This window comes from Nothobranchius furzeri, chromosome 11 (genome assembly GCF_043380555.1).
Source record: "Nothobranchius furzeri strain GRZ-AD chromosome 11, NfurGRZ-RIMD1, whole genome shotgun sequence".
Taxonomy (NCBI): Eukaryota; Metazoa; Chordata; class Actinopteri; order Cyprinodontiformes; family Nothobranchiidae; genus Nothobranchius; species Nothobranchius furzeri.
Window position 1 is genome coordinate 26994721 of NC_091751.1, and position 13245 is coordinate 27007965.

General features: G+C 47.2%; 2 protein-coding genes across 7 annotated transcripts in view; one reads left to right on the top strand and one right to left on the bottom strand.

Annotated features, from left to right (window-relative positions):
* ppp1r9a (protein phosphatase 1, regulatory subunit 9A) overlaps window positions 1–5594 on the bottom strand; it is a 72476-nt gene extending 66882 nt beyond the window's left edge. Inside the window, exon 1 of one of the 2 annotated variants that reach the window (XM_054744971.2) lies at window positions 5458–5594. The gene's annotated coding sequence lies outside the window, so the exon portion shown is untranslated. Of the gene's footprint in view, window positions 1–3068; window positions 3189–5457 lie in introns of those variants that run through there. The other variant, XM_054744973.2, reaches the window with a different exon arrangement.
* On the top strand, window positions 3345–12021 carry sgce (sarcoglycan, epsilon). Of its 5 annotated transcripts, none has more exons than XR_001572723.3 (13): window positions 3345–3628; window positions 5152–5235; window positions 7262–7384; window positions 7504–7661; window positions 7875–7947; window positions 8262–8460; window positions 8617–8779; window positions 9959–10173; window positions 10558–10584; window positions 10894–11082; window positions 11246–11289; window positions 11547–11692; window positions 11769–11824. XR_001572723.3 is itself a non-coding variant. In XM_015955835.3 (13 exons), the coding sequence occupies exons 1-13, from the start codon at window positions 3421–3423 to the stop codon at window positions 11817–11819; spliced, it is 1572 nt and encodes a 523-aa protein (XP_015811321.2). In that variant the 5' UTR covers window positions 3345–3420; the 3' UTR covers window positions 11820–12021. The 5 variants fall into 5 exon arrangements, 4 of the variants coding, with proteins under 4 accessions (XP_015811321.2, XP_015811323.2, XP_015811322.2 ...); XM_015955835.3 differs by having other exon boundaries at window positions 11655–11692; window positions 11769–12021; XM_015955837.3 differs by lacking the exon at window positions 11547–11692 and having other exon boundaries at window positions 11769–12021.
* The last annotated feature ends 1224 nt before the right edge of the window (window positions 12022–13245 follow it).

The window sequence follows — 13245 nt, forward strand, 5'->3', positions numbered from 1 at the left end:
CTGAAAAAATAACCAATCAGAGAAAAGACGGAAATGCCGGCTGTACCGCGCGACGCTGTAGTTCTTTAGCTGTAGTAAAAACTTTGGCGACAGCACAAAAATCTTTCTTTAGAAGAAAGGCTTTTAGCGCTTCTACTTGTTGTTTTAAACACGTGTCCAAGTCATTTAGAACAGAGGAAAGAGCCGCAGTGAACGCCGCTTCAATCGCCATGTTTTGGACAAAATCAGCGTTGTGGTGTGTGACGTACGCTACTCAGTGCTGATTGGCTCAGTTAGAATTCTCAGGGGGTGGGGCTATTTGAATAGGAGAGTTCCCAGACCCTTTCTCTGTGCAGAAGTAAACAGAGGAGGAGTCTGGCAGGCCAGGCTAGAGGATGAGAGGGTTCGTCTTGGTTGGCCCACACATAAACGTTTACAGATGTCCAGAACAAATGACTGAATTCATGTGATGAACTAAAGATTAAAACAAGAAAGAAACTTTGTTAAACCCTTGAATGCAATAATCTTAAGCAAAAACCTCTAATAACTGACATCTTGCTGTTTTTGGGTTATATATACATTTTAAAAGGTTGGATTTTTCTATATGTTAAATGTGTTTCTGGGTAAAAGTTGTACTATGTATGTCAGTCAGGACTGATAAGCTAATGGTTAGTCAGAGTGCAGCTGAAATCTAAATGTGGCGCTGCTGACCTTCAACTGCTCTAGTCACCAACGGCATCGTCACTCATTCATTCATTTGTTTGTTTTTTATTTCATTCATTCATTCATTTGTTAATCACTTTTTCCTTAGTATGGTCATGGGGAGCTTGTACAGGTGCTGGCCAGTAAATTAGAATATCATCAAAAGGTTGAAAATATTTCAGTAATTCCATTCAAAACGTGAAACTTGTACATTATATTCATGCAATGCACACAGACCAATGTATTTCCAATGTTCATTACATTTAAATTTGATATTCATAAGTGACAACTAATGAAAACTCCAAATTTGGTATCTCAAAAAATTAGAATATTCTGAAAAGGCTGAATATAGAAGACACCTGCTGCCACTCTAATCAGCTGATTTACTCAAAACACCTGCAAAGGCCTTTAAAAGGTCCCTCAGTCTTGTTTTGAAGGCACCACAATCATGGGGAAGACTTCTGACTTAACAGCTGTCCAAAAGACAATCATTGACACCTTGCACAAGGAGGGCAAGACACAAAAGGTGATTGCTAAAGAAGCTGGCTGTTCGCAGAGCTCTGTGTCCAAGCACATTAACAGACAGGCGAAGGGACGGAAAAAATGTGGTAGAAAAAAGTGTACAAGCTCTAGGGATAACCGCACCCTGCAGAGAATTGTGACGACAAACCCATTCAAAAATGTGGGGGAGATCCACAAAGAGTGGACTGCAGCTGGAGTCAGCGCTTCAAGAACCACCACGAGGAGACTCATGAAAGACATGGGATTCAGGTGTCGCATTCCGTGTGTCAAGCCACTCTTGAACAAGAAACAGCGCAAGAAGCGTCTCGCCTGGGCCAAGGACAAAAAGGACTGGACTGATGCTGAGTGGTCCAAAGTTATGTTTTCTGATGAAAGCAAGTTCTGCATTTCCTTTGGAAATCAAGGACCCAGAGTCTGGAGGAAGAGCGGAGAAGCACAGAATCCACGTTGCATGAGGTCCAGTGTAAAGTTTCCACCGTCAGTGATGGTGTGGGGTGCCATGTCATCTGCCGGTGTTGGCCCACTCTGTTTCCTGAGGTCCAGGGTCAATGCAGCCGTCTACCAGGAAGTTTTAGAGCACTTCATGCTTCCTGCTGCTGACCAACTTTATGGGGATGCAGACTTCACCTTTCAACAGGACTTGGCACCTGCACACAGTGCCAAAACCACCAGCACCTGGTTCAAGGACCATGGTATCCCTGTCCTTGATTGGCCAGCAAACTCGCCTGACCTTAACCCCATAGAAAATCTATGGGGTATTGTGAAGCGGAGGATGCAATACGCTAGACCCAACAATGCAGAGGAGCTGAAGACGACTATCAGAGCAACCTGGGCTCTCATAACACCTGAGCAGTGCCACAGACTGATCGAGTCCATGCCACGCCGCATTACTGCAGTTATTGAGGCAAAAGGAGCCCCGACTAAGTATTGAGTGCTATACATGCACATTCTTTTCATGTTCATTCTTTTCAGTTGGCCAACATTAGAGAAACAAACATTTTTTCATTGGCCTTTAGAATATTCTAATTTTCTGAGATACCAGATTTGATGTTTTCATTGGTTGTCACCTATAAATATCAAAATTAAACGTAATAAACATCGGAAATACATTGGTCTGTGTGCATTGCATGAATATAATGTACAAGTTTCACGTTTTGAATGGAATTACTGAAATATTTTCAACCTTTTGATGATATTCTAATTTACTGGCCAGCACCTGTATATGTTCAGCAGTAACCAGGTGAGTTGTGGGAAACACCCTGGACACATATTCAGTCTAGCTGTTAGCTTATCAGTCCCAAATGAAGTAAACTAGTTTCTCTGAACTGAAGTTTTTAAAAGTCCATTGACAATAAAATCTTTATCATTTTCAAATGCACTTCAAATTTTCACATAATCGTTTGGTCTAAAACATTTTAAGATGTTTACTAAAATCAGCTGATCTAAAACAAACGGTCTCTCTTGCTTGTCAAACTTCACTATTAAGGGTTGGGGATTATGATCTTTTTTTATCTGTAAACAGGAAAAAAAATCAGCATTTATGAGACTAGACGAAAATGTCTAGACTGTAAATGAAAAGCAAACATTCTCGATTGATGCTGGGCCAAATGAATGTAGAGCTTCATGTGTCATCCTGCCTCCAAACCATCCTTACATGCATACCCTTCCAAACCAAACACAGGCTATGTAAGATGTTGCTAAGCAACCTAAAAATAATCTTAAGGGGATAGAGGTGGAAAAAAAAGTCATGCACTGCAGAGCACACAAGATGGCATCTCCATTATCGCTGCAGGGGATGAAAACAAATCTGTTATAAAATCATAAAAACAAGGGAATGGTTTAACTAACAGCAACGTTACCAGTACCTGGGTAAAAAGGGTCATATGGAGTAAATTAATGGTCCCAACGTTCTTTAGAGAGCACGATGTGGGTCCTGAACATGTCCACCTGTCTTCTAAGGAGGAGGATTGGACTGACTGGAGCAGACTTTTCAAAAAAGCCTCTGCCCTCTGACAGCTGTGCACCGGAGGTCACACTTTACGTGCAGAAACCAGAGATGTTAAAGCTAACAAACAAACAAACAAACAAACTGAGTCAGGATAAAAAATCTCTCCCTGCTTCATCACCAGACATTATGGAGGGCGGGGTGCTTCTTTTTCCTATTCTTAACGCATCTTGTTCCTCTTTTTAACAAGACGACTAGATGTTTCCATCCAGATGTTCAGCCAATCAGGAGCCGATCCCAGTGAGGGAAGAGGAGGCGGAGGAAGGAATGCTGTAGGATGCTGGTTATTATGGCTGTCAGTGACGACTAGAGGAAAACACACACTCACACACACACACACACACACCGCTTCTCATGCAAGATTTACGTGGATGATTCGCACCATGTCCGCTGCAGCCGTCGCGGTATGGCTCGCAACGGGTAGGTATCGATTTAACTCGAGAATCACTCATCCTCACGCGCCTGTCAGTGACGTTGCTAGCTAGCTGCGAGGCTAAGTGCTAGGCTAACTGCTGAGACAGAGAAAAATGGCTACCAGCTGTCAGCTGGACCGTTATGGTCTCGGAGCCACGCATAAATGATGTTTTATTACAGTAGATAAAGGTTAAATCGGGGTTTCATTCTTGGTATTTAAGGATGTTCGCAGTATTATAAATAGATGTTAAGTGTGAATTTAAATTGCGCAGCAAAACTGTTCTTTTTGCCCAGTTTATCCTTCATGGCACATTTTAAACTCTCACGAAGAGACAGTCACAATTTATGTAAAACTAGATTAGACTCAACTACACAGGTAACGCCCCGTTTTTAATTTAATTTTTTTTTGTTTTTTACCTGAAATCTGATGATTGTCCAATGCATGGGCCGCGGGCCGTTTGGGGCCATCACAAGTGATTTAGTGCGGCCCTGGTAAAATGGTGCGTTCCAGTTTTCCTCAGAACTTGTTTTTGTGAGATAAGTTTGCCGGAAATAATGCAATGAACTCGGAAATCCGAGCTGCGAGCTGCTAGCTCTAGGTTTCAGAGGACCCCAAGATCCCAAATTTAAAGATGGCTGCGCCCGGAGCTACCAGGAAGTAGTTATCCTCTTTATTTTTTCTCATTCATATGTTCTGTTTTCTTTCTTATTGCTATGTAACAGCACCAGTAAGTTGTTTATTGTTATTGTCAGTAGTTACGTTGTTGAAAAATCTAACGTTGCCGTCAAAATTAACCATTGTTTTTGGTGTATACTTTTCCTGTAAAAATTTTACATTTGATTTGTAATGTTTTTTTGATTGTATGTGACATCTGTCGAAGGGCGTGTATGTCGCAATTTTTTTTAGATGCGGTGGCATCCATTATTTTCGAGTTGGAAGCTGGAACCCAAAATGAATCATTTTCTGCTCGGAAATTCCGAGTTCCGAGAACAACTGGAACGCACGATTAGCTTGGCTTAGCGTGACTTAGCTTAGCTTAGTGTATCTTTGCTTAACAATGGTGAGTTTTCTCGCTGAGTGTCACAAACAAAAAGGAAAAAAACATTGATTCTTGAATTTCTAAGTGGCACATCTTGGATTATTGTGATTATGCTGCATATTAATTAGCAGACGCTGATTGCTAGCTGATGCTTTGGTGCAACTCTATTAAACACATTTTCTACAACATGATTCAAAGTAAGACTATTGGTGCACCAGGATGCAGCCTTTTGCAACATCTTCTTAAAGAAAAGTGATAAAAACTTTTTTAAGAGACAATTAACAGGTGTCCACATAGGAAATGCTTCTTGGTGTATTGAGCCACAGACTATTAGCAATCTGGCTAAAATGATTATTTCTTCTCTAAACAAGCTGAAGTATGTGAAAAATCCAGATTAGCATTTTCCTTGTCTACTTTAAACACGGCTTTGGGTCAGTTATTAGAAAGGCTCCTTTGTTTCATGCATGCTTCTATTCATTGGTCCACTAGTTTACACTGTGCATGCCTATGGAAAAGTGCAAATGGAGCCATCCGTGGCCTTGCTGCAGAGAGGAAGAGCCCAGCATGGAGACGGTGAGTGGGTTTCATGGCGACCTGTCCGCTTCCCCTTCCTGTCCTAACAGAGACCCACTCACCTGGTTCCATTAATACTAGAGGTGCTGTTTGTTGACTGCACCCCGTTCTGTCCCCATAACAACAGTTCCTTCACCTTAAATCCTGCTCTTGTTAGATCATCCTAACTGTGTGAGGAATATCTAATAGAACAAAACCTTCTATTGATTATTTTAGATTTACCGTTCACAGAGTTCTGGAGGACTGAGCCAGTGGTTTCGGGTCCAGCGTCGTCCTTACCCGCTGTCTTCTGCATTTTGCACCAACAGCTACTTTCACTTCCATGTCTGAGTTCAGAGAAACACGCTCAACGTTACCCCGGGCAGAAAAACAGAGCCTCAAACAGTAGAGATCCTTGTCCGTCGTTCCCCTCCAAGTGTCAGCAGAAGCACATGCATTCCTCCTGACCCGGAAGACGAGCGTGTGCGTGTGTGTGTGTGTGTGTGCGCGCGCCTTTTTTGCCTCTGTTTTTCTCAGAAGCATCATTTCAGCTGGTCCAAGGTCAGCTGAGGAATAAATTAGGTCCAGTTATCCATTTGCACCAGTCCTACTCTCCCTTGTTTGAGATTTGGTGTATGTTAGAAGTGTAATCCAGCACGGTGTGTGTGTGTGTGTGTGTGTGTGTGTGTGTGTGTGTGTGTGTGTGTGTGTGTGTGTGTGTGTGTGTGTGTGTGTGTGTGTGAGACTCAGAGGTGAAGGCAGCGCGGGTTAGTCCGTTTAGCATTAACCTGTAATCGGTGATGTATTGTACGGCGAGAGCTCTGAGCTTCATCATCTAGCGAACGCCCCACAGAGCCATCCAGCCAAGCTTAAGGAGATCTGCTGCTAGTAGCAGATCATGTGTGTGTCTAAGTGACTGATCTTCACCTACAGCGGCTCAGCGGAGGCCTGGTCACATAGGTGGAGGTAGAACCGATCATTCTTTACCCGTCTCAGAGGCCTGCCCCACACCCGTCTGGCCTCTGAATGGAACTGAGCAGCTAGGGTTTAACCTTGGAGAGTGTGAAAGTGCTCCTTCGAGGTCAGAGAACCAAACCCCACATGTGCGTATTCAGGGTCCTCGCTCAGAGCTAAATGAGCGCCCGAGGCTAACCTAGATCCCAACGTGGGCGCAGCAAGTTGCAGCCAGATTGTGGGGATTAGTCACGCCCAGGTGACTCGAAGGAGACGTGGTGGATCTAACCTCCGGTTGTCAAAGCGACGCCACACGGAGTGGCTGCTAACTGCTGTTGATTGTATCTCAGTGTGACGGGGCCCTTGGGGATGTCAGACCAATGGCTGCATCAGCACCTCTGCTGCTGGACGCCGAGATTTTTGTTTTCAATTCACAGATTTTATTAGTTGATGTTGATCAGAATTGGTGGCGTCAGCTGATTATATTTAACTCTCTCCTGTAGTTTTAATAATGGATAACAAATCAGACTTTTCTTTTCCTCTGCACTTATTGAGATGTAAATCTGACTGGATTCTCTTTCGGGACCTCAGCAGGGACGTCCTTTGTGCGGGATGCTAATGAAACGGCTGGTCAGACGCTATCGAGAGGATTAAAAGAGGAGGTGAAACAATGCAGCAGGGGTGTGTGTGGGACTGAACCCACACACACCCCTGCTGCCTGTGTCTGCAGGCAACAGCAGATCAAACTAGCTCCCTGTCCCCTCCACCGCCACTTCCTCCCACCCTTCTTCCTCTCCACGGTCATTAAAAACGAGTTCCCAGCCACCTTTGGAGGGTGAGAGGGTGAAATGGTTAAAAACTGTTGCAGAAAAAGCTGAAAGGTCACAAGTCAAGAGATTATGGAGGAGAAACGGGCCCCTGGCCTTTTCTGGTCCTGTGGAAGGACTCGGTAGAGATTCCTGTACTAATAAAGACTAAGTGTGTGTGTCGGGGGGGTCAGCGCAGTGTGAAGGGCTTCTTCGGTCACATCCTTTTCCTACAGACACACTGGGAACTATGGGGAACTAAGCTGGCTCTCTCACGTGTGTTTTAGCGGTCATCATCTTGTCGAGGTCACACTCCGACCGTAACGTCTACGCCTCTGCGGGAGTCCTCTTTGTCCATGTCCTGGTGAGGGAGCACTTCAAAGAAGAGTTTCCTCCTTACCCCAAGTCAGGTACAACACCGTCACCCGTTCTACAACCACATTCTCATCACCCTGGAGACGCGTGGGCTGCTTTTGCTGCTGGAGCGTCATCCACCTGTAACTGAGAACTGCTGCTGAAACCTCTGCAGGCGACACCAGCGACGACCCCATCACCTTCAACACCAACCTGAAGGGCTACCCCGACCGGCCGGGCTGGCTGCGCTACATCCAGAGGACCCCCCACAGTGACGGGGTGCTGTACGGCTCCCCCACGGCGGAGCATGTTGGGAAGGCCATGGTCATAGAGGTAAGCCGCCGGCTCGTTTTCCAGACCTGTTTGTGCTGAAGAGGATTCTCTTCAGCTCAGCTGACTCTAGTAGCTCCATGCTTCATTTGCTGTTTCACGTGGAGGAGGTGGTACCGTCTGCTCGCTCAGCTACTGGAATCCCTTTCCCCAAAGCTCATGTGACTGATCCGGGTCCATGTGATCTGGGGTTAAACCTTCACTCCTGTGTTGCAGATAACCGCTTATAACAGACGCACGTTTGAGACGGCGCGCCACAACTTGGTCATAAACATCAAGGCTACAGAAGGTAAGAGCCACCAGCATCAGAAGGTGGGTAAGTCCAGGGTGAGCATGGGCTACGGGGCAAAATAATGCCAGCTGTACACACACACGCACACACACACACAGGGAGAGAGCCCAGTGTGTCTTTATATTCCTGCAATTACACGCCACGTCTGTGCCTCTGGCCTGATGAGCGGTCATGGTTCATGCATCATAATGTGAATGGGGGAGGGGCCTCAGCAGCAGCCGCTCACAGCACTAGCGTGACATCACTCTGTGATGTCATCTACCATCTGGCACGCCTCTCGCAGCTCATCTCCCTCCCTCTCTGTTTTTCAGAGTTCCCTCTGCCCTATCAAGCGGAGTTCTACATCAAGAACATGAATGTGGAGGAGATGCTGGCCAGCGAGGTGCTGGGAGACTTCTTCGGGGCCGTGAAGAACGTTTGGCAGCCTGAAAAGCTGAACACCGTGAACATCACCTCGGCGCTGGACCGTGGTGGCCGCGTCCCCCTGCCCATCAACAATCTGAAAGAAGGGTGAGGATGTGGACACGCCTCACATTCCTTCCTGTCCATTTGGACAATGGCCCACATGACCTGCTACAGCTGCAGCAGATGAAAGCTCAGTGGAGCCTGAAGATGCAAAACCCGGCCCTGACCCATTCCTCCTTCATCCTCTTCTCTCCTCCATAGTGTGTATGTGATGATCGGTGCCGACGTTCCCTTCTCATCCTGCCTACGGGAGGTGGAGAACCCTCACAACCAGCTGCGCTGCAGTCAGGAGATGGAGCCCGTCATCAGCTGTGACAAGAAATTCAGAGCTCAGTTTCACGTGGACTGGTGTAAGATTACCCTGGTGAGGAAGCTGTCGGACAGTCACTGGAATGCCAGGAATGTTGTAAATCTGGGGCATTTTGTTTTATCGTCTACTTGTGGATGTGGAGCTGGTTCTGATCCGATAGACAGAGAGACCCACAACAGTCCCTGAAGAAATCATTTACCCAGCTGAAGCAGTGGGGTCTCAGGGAGCTGGTGGGGACACCCTAGGGGGGACACCCTGTTGAGGGACACCCTGGTAAGGGACACCCTAGTGAGGGACACCCTGTTGAGGGACACCCTAGAAAGGGACATCCTGGTGAGGGACATCCTGGTTAGGGACACCCTGGTGAGGGACACCCTGGTTAGGGACACCCTGGTGAGGGACACTCTAGCGGGTGACACCCTGGTGAGGGACACTCTAGCAGGTGACACCCTGGTGAGGGACACTAGCGGGTGACACTCTGGTGAGGGACACTAGCGGGTGACACCCTGGTGAGGGACACTCTAGCAGGTGACACCCTGGTGAGGGACACTAGCGGGTGACACCCTGGTGAGGGACACTAGCGGGTGACACCCTGGTGAGGGACACCCTGGTGAGGGACACTCTAGCAGGTGACACCCTGGTGAGGGACACTAGCGGGTGACACCCTGGTGAGGGACACTCTAGCGAGTGACACCCTGGTGAGGGACACTAGCGGGTGACACCCTGGTGAGGGACACCCTAGTGACGGACACCCTGGTGAGGGACACCCCGGTGAGGGACACTCTAGCGGGTGACACCCTGGTGAGGGACACTAGCGGGTGACACCCTGGTGAGGGACACTAGCGGGTGACACCCTGGTGAGGGACACTAGCGGGTGACACCCTGGTGAGGGACACCCTAGTGACGGACACCCTGGTGAGGGACACCCTGGTGAGGGACACTCTAGCGGGTGACACCCTGGTGAGGGACACCCCGGTGAGGGACACTCTAGCGGGTGACACCCTGGTGAGGGACACCCTGGTGAGGGACACTCTAGCGGGTGACACCCTGGTGAGGGACACTCTAGCGGGTGACACCCTGGTGAGGGACACTCTAGCGGGTGACACCCTGGTGAGGGACAGCCTGGGCTTTTAAATAATTGTGTTCAACCACATTTTAAGTCAGGAGTTCTTTCTGGGACCTTTGTGGGTTTTCCTCTCACCCACGTCCACTCACACCTGTCTTCTCTCTCAGGTGGACATCAACAAAGTAGTCCCTGTGTACATTAGCCGTCCCGACCCGGGTGCTGGGATCCTGCCTGATTTTGGAGAGTACAACCCCCCCCCAGAGTCTCTGACCAGCAGGGACTACTTTTACGACTTCCTGGTGACGCTGGCCGTTCCCTCGGCCGTGGCGCTGGTCCTCTTCCTCATCCTCGGCTACACCATGTGCTGCAGACGGGAAGGGGTGTAAGTGTTTCTGATCTTGCTTTTCTAAGATACTTCTGCACCCGACACCCAGATTAACCAGAGAGAGAGAGAGTAAATTAGGATTAGGAGGAAGCATAAGAGACCCAGTGTATCAGTAAGGTGCAGCTCGACATCACCATCTGGTAGTGTTCCATTTCTGTCACCCCCCTCATCCGTACATGTCCCTTTTTTTTATGTCGAAGTTTCGTACCACGACTCCGAAGATCATCCACCCATCAGCGTTGTACATGGTTTAAAGGCTGGGAGAGGAGCACCCCCCAGCGTTCCGCTCCATCTCCATCCTTATGCAACAGTCCTTGTGTGTGTGTGTTGCTTTAACTATTAATATTAGTTTTTAATTCACTCATTTTGTTTTGCTTCTAGGGGAAAAAGAAACATGCAAACACCAGCGTAAGTGTTTTACCTATCCTGTGTTCTTTTGGTTTGAGCTCTGTTTCTGTCCCCCCCCCCAACACTTTGGTTTGTCACTGATTGTTGCTTCATATCCATTCATACGCTCATGTGTGTTCATTCATTCATTGGGCTGCTGATAGCATTAACGACCAGCTGGAGGGAGCTAAATAACCGGGAGGCTAACCTCCTGCAGCCTAAAGATGAACGGCAGCGCCAGACTAGGGCACGTGTTATATTTACCTGCTGCACGCTCGGATCTCCTCATGGTGGCTTTACTAAAACACGCCTCACTCTTCCGTCCTGCAGAATCCAGCTGGTTCATCACAGCTCCATCCAGAAGTCCAGCAAAGAGCTTAGGAGCATGTCCAAGAACCGTGAGATCTCCTGGCCCCTCTCCACCCTGCCCGTCTTCAACCCAGTCAGCGGGGAGGTGGTGCCGCCCATCCACCCCGACAACTACGAGACCACCAGCATGCCTCTGATGCAGACACAGGCGTGAGTCGGAGCCGAAGTTGCATGTGATGACTGTTGTGACCTGTGACCCCTGCAGGAAATATTTACCGGCTCCAACGGTTGCAGCCTGGTGAAAAGCTGACCCAGAAACTTCCTGTACTGCTGTCATCTGAAAGTATTCCATCTTGTGTGTTCATGGTTTCAGGAATCTGCAAAACCAGATTACAATCCCACAGCAGAGGCCTTCAGGTTAGTTTGATTACATGCCTGGACGTGACCCATCTCTCACACACACACACACGCTGCTGCATGTCTGATATTCTCGTGCTTAAAGTTTTTTTTTAAATCTGCCGTCTGCGAGTACACCTACGTTCACCAGCCTTCTCGCACTTACTGCCTTAAACGATAACTTATTAACTCACGAGTCTTTATTAAAGACTGCGTGGGACAGAAAAGCCACTGAAGCTCATCCAGCCTCAGCTCTTTTCTTTTGCATCTCATCCCAGCCACCTAAGGAGGTCTGGGTCATGTGTGTGTGTGAGCACCCTCCTGTGAGCAAAGCACCCAGCTGCATGCTGCACTAACCGACTGCTCTCTGTTCACTGCTAACAAAGGAGATAATTATGTCATGTCGACGTTTCGGAGGCTGGAGGTAGGTGCTGCCATGTTCTACTTACGTCACTTGGTCTCAAACTGCAAAAATGAGTCTTCCTCCTCACGTGTAACAGGTAAATGGTATTCCTGAGGAGAGGAAAGTGGCTGAAGCCCTGAACTTATGACCAGCAGCATGGTATCAGAGACACTCTCCAACCATCTGTCTGGGCCAACCCGCACGTCGGCCGTGTCGCCCGCCCACTCCTGAAGCAAGACACCACCTTTATCTGCCATCTTGTGCTTGTCTGTACTCGTTTTGCACAATGGACCTAAAGAGAATCACATTTTATGTCATGTGCCATATAACATTAAAGTCTTTAAAAACAACAGACTGCTTTTGTCATTTTAACAAATGAAGACAAGAAGCCAAAAGCATTTTTTAAAACTATTTTAACGATGTCCAAGAGAATAAAGGCATTTATAAATATGAATACAGATCCACACTTTGTAAGACATCACAGAAAACACGTCCAATATAGCGGAGGTCCTGAACAAGGGTAAAAATGCTGCTCTGACAGGATCCATGAAGGTCCACACAGATGCTCGCTTAGCTGGGTGATAGATGAGACCGGAGGTAAAACGCAAGGTTCTGACCCGGCCCGATCAGGAGACGCCTGCTAGAACCAAAACAAAAACACTGGAAACTCATCAGTAAAGAGGAATAACCCAGACTTTACCTGTCTAGCATCAGCAATGCAAAAAATATCTGATTCACACAATAAAATGTGCCAAATTAAAACTGAGTTCCACCTCAAAGGTGAAAAAGTCCCAACTAAAGTGCTCACGTTCTCGAGTGTGTGAGTATCAACAGGCTGAGACAGCTCCTGCTTAAATACGTTTCCTGTTTTGAACGTATGCATCAGAAACGAGTGAGTGCACCAGTGAGAGGTTCTGGTTCTGCTGCTGATGCGGTCCTGATGCAAAAGTGCCCAAACGTGGAAGACGGGATGAAGAAGCTCTCAGTGAAAATGCGCTGAACTTAAAAGCAAATGAGAAAATAAATAAAAAGAAATGAAGGCATTCATGAACAGGTGTAATGTTTCTGATCAGCTGCTGCTCCTATGTGCGCCACCGGAGCTTCCAAAATAAAACTCATCCTGTCATACAAATATATATATATTTACATCAAATCAACAGAGAAGGCTACCACACTAAAAGGCTGCACCTCGTTTACGATGCGTACAAAATTCATCTAGGCAACACTTCTTCACAAAACAGCAGTTATGGACGCAAAGTACAAAACAAGCTGGAAACAGTATAAAATATAAGCTTAATTTAAATCATTAAATACTGTACACGTCACATATGTCGGAGCAGCAGCAGGTGACCGCAGCCTTTCTGCCAAGGCAATCATACCAGATTTACCCAGAACTAAATTCAACAGCCGTTCCACTCCTGGTTCCACTCGTCGCTCTGAAGCGGTTTCTGGTCAGGCAAGCCGCTTGTTGGTCCATGTTTGCATATTTAGATATCTGTGGGAATACGGTACAACTACTCCGATAGATGTGAAGATATCTGAATAAGCGGGTTATGGCCATCAGCTGCTACGGT